General features: G+C 38.1%; 1 protein-coding gene across 1 annotated transcript in view; it reads left to right on the top strand.

Annotated features, from left to right (window-relative positions):
• Positions 1 to 642: 642 nt before the first annotated feature.
• LOC114897862 (protein piccolo-like) overlaps positions 643 to 7,948 on the top strand; it is a gene marked incomplete at its 5' end in the record, with an annotated part of 23,119 nt that continues 15,813 nt past the window's right edge. Inside the window, 1 exon segment of the mRNA XM_029226925.1 lies at positions 643 to 698. Coding sequence (XP_029082758.1) covers positions 643 to 698 — 56 coding nt within the window.

Here is a 7,948-nt window from a genome sequence, read left to right as displayed (position 1 = left end):
TAGGAGAGGGTTTTCTTGAATTGTCTCCCACTCATGAACCAGATAAAATGATTAGAAAACAAGCCAGAGCTGCAGCCCCTTGTCTATCCTGACTCTCAGAACTTGTTCCTTCGACCTGGCCGGTGCAGCAAGGCCCATTTTCTGCAACTATGAGCCCTTGATGGGCGAGGATTGGCTGACCTGGGCAGCCTGACCCGGCGGGCCAGCCCTCCCCAGGTGTGCCTGGGTTGAGGTCAATATAAAGACCCCCTCTAGGCAGCCAGATCCCCTGCAGCTGTGCCTGACGCCATATTCTCTGTCCCATCAGCAGTCTCTGGGCTGGGCTGGTGGGAGGGAGTGAGGGGCCACGGATTTGTGGGTGGCCCAGTGTGAGTGGGGCTCTCCTGGACTTTCTGCAGGAGTTGCCAGTCTGCCACCTGCTAAAGAAGACGATGTGTGGAGCTCCCCTGGTGGCGCAGTGGTTGAGAGTCCGCCTGCCGATGCAGGGGACACGGGTTCGTGCCCCGGTACGGGAAGATCCCACATGCCACGGAGCGGCTGGGCCCGTGAGCCGTGGCCGCTAAGCCTGCGCGTCTGGAACCTGTGCTCCGCAACGGGAGATGCCACAACAGTGAGAGGTCCACGTACCAAAAAAAAAAAAAAAAAAAGAAGACGGTGTGTTACCAATATCTGCCGTTGGAATTTCTCCCCGGGCAGAGGTGAGGAAGGAAAAAAGCAGTGGGGGCCAGGACAGGAGGGTTACCTCAGGCAGGGAAATGGAAAGCTTCCAGAAGAGCGCCCAGGGCCAGTACCATCCTGGCTGGCCTGCAGGCACCAACTTGGGCCTGCGTGCTGTCGCTGGTGTGACTCCAAGCCCTTTCCTCTAGGCTTTAAAGTCTTTGCACACATTCAGGTGTTTTACCTGGGAAGGGTGGGAACAGTTTAGCAGCAGCAGGCCTGGGGCTCAGCTCACGTTTACTCAGAGACGCCTCCTCGCAGTCCCCCAGCTTTGCAATGAGGACGCTCCTGCGGGGGTGCTGCTGGCTGCATGGGAGACGATTCCCCACCTCTGACCAACTTCAAAATTGTTTACCACTGGAGCAAGTGTCCTGATAGGGTTTTAGTCTTTATAACTGGTGGGTTATTTTTTTTTTCCTTTTTTTGGTTCAAGGTGGGTTTTATTCCTTTTTTTGTATTTATAGATATAAGCATAGAAATAATTCATATAAATATGTCTATGGGAAGAGAAGAACTTTTTCTTTCTGTTTTATTTTTTTTTAATTTTCAATCTTATTTTATTTATTTTTTTATACAGCAGGTTCTTATTAGTTATCTATTTTATACATATTAGTGTATATATGTCAATCCTAGTCTCCCTATTCATCCCACCCCCCCCAGCCACTTTCCCCCCTTGGTGTCCATACGTTTATTCTCTACATCTGTGTCTCTATTTCTGCCCTGCAAACCAGTTCATCTATACCATTTTTCTAGGTTCCACATATATGTGTTAATATACGATATTTGATTTTCTCTTTCTGAATTACTTCACTCTGTATGACAGTCTTTAGATCCATACACCTGTCTACAAATGACCCAATTTTGCTCCTTTTTATGGCTGAGTAATACTCCATTGTATATATGTACCACATCTTCTTTATCCATTCGTCTGTCGATGGGCATTTAGGTTGCTTCCATGACCTGGCTAATGTGAATAGTGCTGCAATGAACATTGCGGTGAATATATCTTTTTGAATTATGGTGTTCTCTGGGTATATGCGGGATTGCTGGGTCATATGGTAATTCTATTTTTAGTTTTTAAGGAACCTCCATACTGTTCTCCATAGTGACTGTATCAATTTACATTCCCAACAACAGTGCAAGAGGGTTCCCTTTTCTACACACCCTCTCCAGCATTTACTGTTTGTAGATTTCCTTATGATGCCCATTCTAACTAGTGAGGTGATACCTCATTGTAGTTTTGATTTGCATTTCTCTAATAATTAGTGATGTTGAGCAGCTTTTCATGTGCTTCTTGGCCTCTGTATGTCTTCTTTGGAGGAATGTCTATTAAGGTCTTCTGCCCATTTTTGGATGGGGTTTTTGTTTTTTTAATGTTGAGCTGCATGAGCTGTTAATATATTTTGGAGATTGATTCATTTGCAAATATTTTTTCCCATTCTGAGGGTTGCCTTTTCATCTTGTTTATCTTTTCCTTTGCTGTGCAAAAGCTTTGAAATTTCATTAGGTCCCATTTGTTTATTTTTGTTTTTATTTCCATTACTCTAGGTGGTGGATCAAGAAAGATCTTGCTGTGATTTATGTTAAAGAGTGTTCTTCCTATGTTTTCCTCTAAGAGTTTTATAGTGTCCAGTCTTACATTTAGGTCTCTAATCAATTTTGAGTTTATTTTTGTGTGTGGTGTTAGGGAGTGTTCTAATTTCATTCTTTTCCATGTAGCTGTCCAGTTTTCCCAGCACCACTTATTGAAGAGACTGTCTTTTCTCTATTGTATATCCTTGCCTCTTTTGTCATAGATTAGCTGACCATAGGTGCATGGGTTTATCTCTGGGCTTCCTATCTTGTTCCATTGATCTGTATTTCTGTTTTTGTGCCAGTACCATATTGTCTTGATTACTGTAGCTTTGTAATATACAAAGTCAGGGAGTCTGATTCCTCCAGCTCTGCTTTTTTCCCCCAAGACTGCTTTGGTTATTTGGGGTCTTTTGTGTCTCCATACAAATTTTAAGATTTTTTGTTCTAGTTCTGTAAAAAAATGCCATTGTTAATTTGATAGGGATTACACTGAATCTATAGATTGCTTTGGGTAGTACAGTCATTTTCACAATATTTATTCTTCCAATCCAAGAACATGGTATATCTCTCCATCTGTTGGTATCATTTTTACTTTCTTTCATCAGTGTGTTATAGTTTTCTGCATACAGGTCTTTTGTCTCCATAGGTAGGTTATTCTAAGGTATTTTATTCTTTTTGTTGCAATGGTAAATGGGAGTGTTTCCTTAATTTCTCTTTCAGATTTTTCATCATTAGTGTATAGGAATGCAGTAGATTTCTGTGCATTAATTTTGTATCCTGCAACTTTACCAAATTCATTGGTTAGTTCTAATAGTTTTCTAGTAGCATCTTTAGGATTCTCTATGTATGGTATCATGTCATCTGCAAACAGTGACAGTTTTACTTCTTCTTTTCCAATTATTATTCCTTTTATTTCTTTTTCTTCTCTGATTGCCACGTCTAGGACTTCCAAAACTATGTTGAATAATAGTGGGGAGAGTGGACATCCTTGTCTTGTTTCTGATCTTAGAGGAAATGCTTTCAGTTTCTCACCATTGAGAATGATGTTTGCTGTGTGTTTGTCATATATGGCTTTTATTATGTTGAGGTAGGTTCCCTCTATGCCCACTTCCTGGAGAGTTTTTATCATAAATGGGTGTTGAATTTTGTCAAAAGCTTTTTCTGCATCTATTGAGATGATCATCTGGTTTTTCTTCTTCAATTTTTTAATATGGTGTATCACACTGAATGATTAGTGTATATTGAAGAATCCTTGCATACCTGGGATGAATCCTACTTGATCATGGTGTATGATCCTCTTAATGTGTTGTTGGATTCTATTTGCTGGTATTTTGTTGAGGATTTTTGCATCTATATTCATCAGTGATATTGGTCTGTAATTTTCTGTTTTTTTAGTATCTTTGTCTGGTTTTGGTATCAGGGTGATGGTGGCCTCATAGAATGAGTTTGGGAGTCTTCCTTCTTCTGCAATTTTTTGGAATAGTTGGAGAAAGATGGGTCTTAGCTCTTCTCTAAATGCTTGATAGAATTCACCTATGAAGCCATCTGGTCCAGGTCTTTTGTTTGTTGGAATATTTTTAATCACAGTTTCAATTTCATTACTTGTGATTGGTCTCTTCATATTTTCTATTTCTTCATGGTTCAGTCTTGGAAGGTTATACCTTTCTAGGAATTTGTTCATTTCTTCCAGGTTGTCCATCTGATTGGCATAGCTTGAAGTAGTCTCTTAGGATGCTTTGTATTTCTGCGGTGTCTGTTGTAACTTCTCCTTTTTCATTTTTAACTTTATTGATTTGAGTCCTCTCCCTCTTTTTTCCTGATGAGTCTGGCTAATGGTTTATCAATTTTGTGTATCTTCTCAAAGAAGCAGCTTTTAGTTTTATTGACCTTTGCTATTGTTTTCTTTGTTTCTATTTCATTTATTTCTGCTCTGATTTTTATGATTTCTTTCCTTCTGCTAACTTTGGGTTCTTTTTTTTTTTTGTTCTTTTTTTTCTAGTTCCCTTAGGTGTAAGGTTAGATTGTTTATTTGAGATTTTTATTGTTTCTTGAGGTAGGCTTATAGAGCTATAAATTTCCCTCTTAGAACTGCTTTGGCTGCATCCCATAGGTTTTGGATCATCGTGTTTTCATTGTCATTTGTCTCTAGGTAGTTTTTGATTTCCACTTTGGTTTCTTCAGTGATCTCTTGGTTATTTAGTAACATATTGTTTAGCCTCCATGTGTTTGTGTTTTTTACATTTTTTCCCCTGTAATTCATTCCTAATCTCATAGCATTGTGGTAAAAAAAGATGCTTGATATGATTTCAATTTTCTTAAATTTACTGAGGCTTGATTTGTTAGCCAAGATGTGATCTATCCTGGAGAATGTTCCATGCGCAAGCATTTGAGAAGAAATGTAATCTGCTGTTTTAGGATGGAATGTCCTATAACTATCAATTAACTCTATCTGGTCTGTTGTGTCTTTTAAAACTTCTGTTTCCTTATTTATTTTCACTTTGGATGATCTGTCCACTGGTGTAAGTGAGGTGTTAAATTCCCCCTCTATTATTGTGTTACTGTCGATTTCTTCTTTTATAGCTGTTAGCGGTTGCCTTATGTATTGAGGTGCTCCTATGTTGGGTGCATATATATTTATTTATATTCGTTTATTTATTTATTTTATTTTATTTTTTAAATTTTTATTTATTTTTAAATTTATTTTATTTATTTTTATTCTTTATTCTTTTTTATTTATTTATATATTTATATTCTTGGATTGATCCCTTCACCATTATTTAGTGTCCTTCCTTGTCTCTTGTAACATTCTTTATTTTAAAGTCTATTTTATCTGATATGAGTATTGCTACACAGCTTTCTTTTGGTTTCCATTTGCATGGAATATCTTTTTCCATCCCCTCACTTTCAGTCTGTATGTGTCCCTACATCTGAAGTGGCTCTCTTGTAGACCACATATATATGGGTCTTGTTTTTGTATCCATTCAGCAAGCCTGTGTCTTTTGGTTGGAGCATGTAATCCATTCACGTTTAAGGTAATATCGATATGTATGTTCCTATTACCATTTTCTTAATTGTTATGGGTTTGTTTTTTCAGGTCCTTTTCCTCTCTTGTGTTTCCCACTTAGAGAAGTTCTTTTAGCATTTGTTGTAGAGCTGGTTTGGTGGTGCTGAACTCTCTTAGCTTTTGCTTGTCTGTAAAGCTTTTGATTTCTCTGTCGGATCTGAATGAGATCCTTGCCAGGTAGAGTACTCTTGGTGTAGTTTCTTCCCTTTCATCACTTTAAATATATCATGCCACTCCCTTCTGGCTTGTAGAGTTTCTGCTGGGAAATCAGCTGTTCCCTTGTCTTTTATTTGTCATTTTTCCCTTGTTGCTTTCAGTAATTTTTCATTGTCTTTAAATTTTGTCCATTTGATTATTATGTGTCTCGGCATGTTTCTCCTTTGGCTTATCCTGCCTGGGACTCTCTGCACTTCCTGTAGTTTGGTGGCTGTTTCCTTTCCCATCTTAGGGAAGTTTTCAAAAATAATCTCTTCAAATATTTTCTCAGGTCCTTTCTCTTCTCTTTCTGGGAACTCTATAATGCGAATGTTGTTGCGTTTAATGTAGCCCCAGAGGTCTCTTAGGCTGTCTTCATTTCTTTTCATTCTGTTTTCTTTTTTCTGTTCTGTGGGAGCGAATTCCACCATTCTGTCTCCAGGTCACTTATCTGTTCTTCTGCCTCAGTTATTCTGCTATTGATTCCATCTAGTGTATTTTTCATTTCAGTTATTGTATTGTTCATGTCCGTTTGTTTGTTCTTTAATTCTTCTAGGCGTTTCTTTTTTAATTCTTCAAGGTATTTGTTAAACATTTCTTGCATCTTCTTAATTTTTGTCCTCATTTTTTTTCCAAGGCCCTGGATCATTTTCACTATCATTGTTCTGAATTCTGAAAGGTTTCCCTCTTTTGAATTTTTTGGTCTATTTTCGACCCCAGGATTTTTTTTAAGGGCAGGTGTCGTTTACAGGCCTGCAAATATTGTTAATATTAAGCGACCATTAGCACTGGGTTTAAAGCTGCTATTGTGAGAAACGGCCACAAGGTGGCAGCCTTTCTCCATTCCCAAATCTGGTTACTAGGGCAGTAGACCTTTCCTGGAAGTTGTGTTTCTAGGTTGTAAATTAGAATGGAATGTGCCAGGGAAAACCTCCATAAGTTTATGTCTCAGTACTTCTTGTTCGTTGTTTTAATTTATTTTTACTAATCAGGGTAATTATTAGAATATTATTTGTACTAAGTGTACACAATCTGTTTCATTTGTACATTATATATATATATATATATATATATTCATGGACAGATCCTCTTCTCATGTAAATTAATACACAGTGATCTGTACCCCTGCATTGGTATATGGTCGGTCTTTTTGTTATATGTATTTAATATGTATTGGTATAGGTTTGGTAACCCTAATCTTAATTTATGCATTACTCCCACCTTTCATTTTAGATAACCAGAGTTTGTTTTCTGAGTCTGTGTCTTCTCTGTGGAAATAAGTTCATTTGTGTCAGTTGTTAGATAACACCTAGAAGTGATATCATAAGCTATTTGTCTTTTGCTTTCCGACTTACCTCATGTTCTGTGATTACCTCTAGGATGATCTATGGTGCTGCAAAGAACATTGTTTCATTGTTTTCCACAGCTAATATTCCATTGTGTACATAGACCACTTCTTCTTTGCCCATTCATCTGTTGATGGACATTTTGGTTGCTTCCATGTCTTGGCTTTTGTGAATATTGCTGCAGTGCACCTTTGCCAGCCTCTGTCTTCTTGACTCTGGTCTTCTTAGGTGAAAGGCCAGCGGTGGACCTGCTGGATTGAATGGTACCTCAATTTTTACTTTGAAACGCAGTTATTTTCTGTTCTCATTATTGGCTCTTACCACTTTACATCTCACCAGCAGCTAGAGTTCTCTAAAACCTCTTCAGCATTTATTGTTTGTAGACTTTTTGCTGGTGGTCATTCACCTGGTGTGTGTTGAAACCTTTTCGTAGATTAGATTTGCATGAGTCTAATAATTCCTGATGTTGACCTTTTATCCATTTTCCTTTTTATTTTTTTAATCAGTGTGTAAAACTTATCTCTCATACGATCTTCTTGAAAAATTTCCTCTCTTTTGAGTTTTTTTCACTACTCCCTACCTCAGAACATTTTTTTGAGGGCAGGTGTCCTTTACAGCCCTGAGTCCTTGTGAATATTAAGTGACCATTAGCTGTGGTTTAAAGCCGATCTTGTGGGAAACGGCCACAAGGTGGCAAAATTTCTACATTTACAACTCAGGGGAGTTGGGCAACAGAGTCTTCCTGGAAATCGTGTTAGCAGGCTGTGAATTAGAGTGGAATGTACGAAGGCAAACCCCCGACAGCTTATATCTCCTTACTTCTTGTTTGTTTTTTCAATTTAATTTTTATTTTTTATCAGAGCAAATTCGATAAAAATGTTGTGTATGTTCTAGGTGTACAGAATCTGTTTCATTATATCTATGTATCTATCTATTCATCTTTGGATCCTTTCCCATGGATGTTATTACAGAGTGTTGAGTGTACCTCTCTTGGTATTCCATACGTCTTTGGTGATTATATGTTTCATATGTATTAGTATAGGTCTGTCAC

The sequence above is a fragment of the Monodon monoceros genome, unplaced genomic scaffold (genome assembly GCF_005190385.1).
Source record: "Monodon monoceros isolate NGI ecotype Baffin Bay Population unplaced genomic scaffold, NGI_Narwhal_1 Super_Scaffold_18, whole genome shotgun sequence".
Lineage (NCBI taxonomy): Eukaryota > Metazoa > Chordata > Mammalia > Artiodactyla > Monodontidae > Monodon > Monodon monoceros.
Note: the sequence above shows the minus strand (reverse complement) of the source record. Positions and strands in the feature narration are given on the sequence as shown.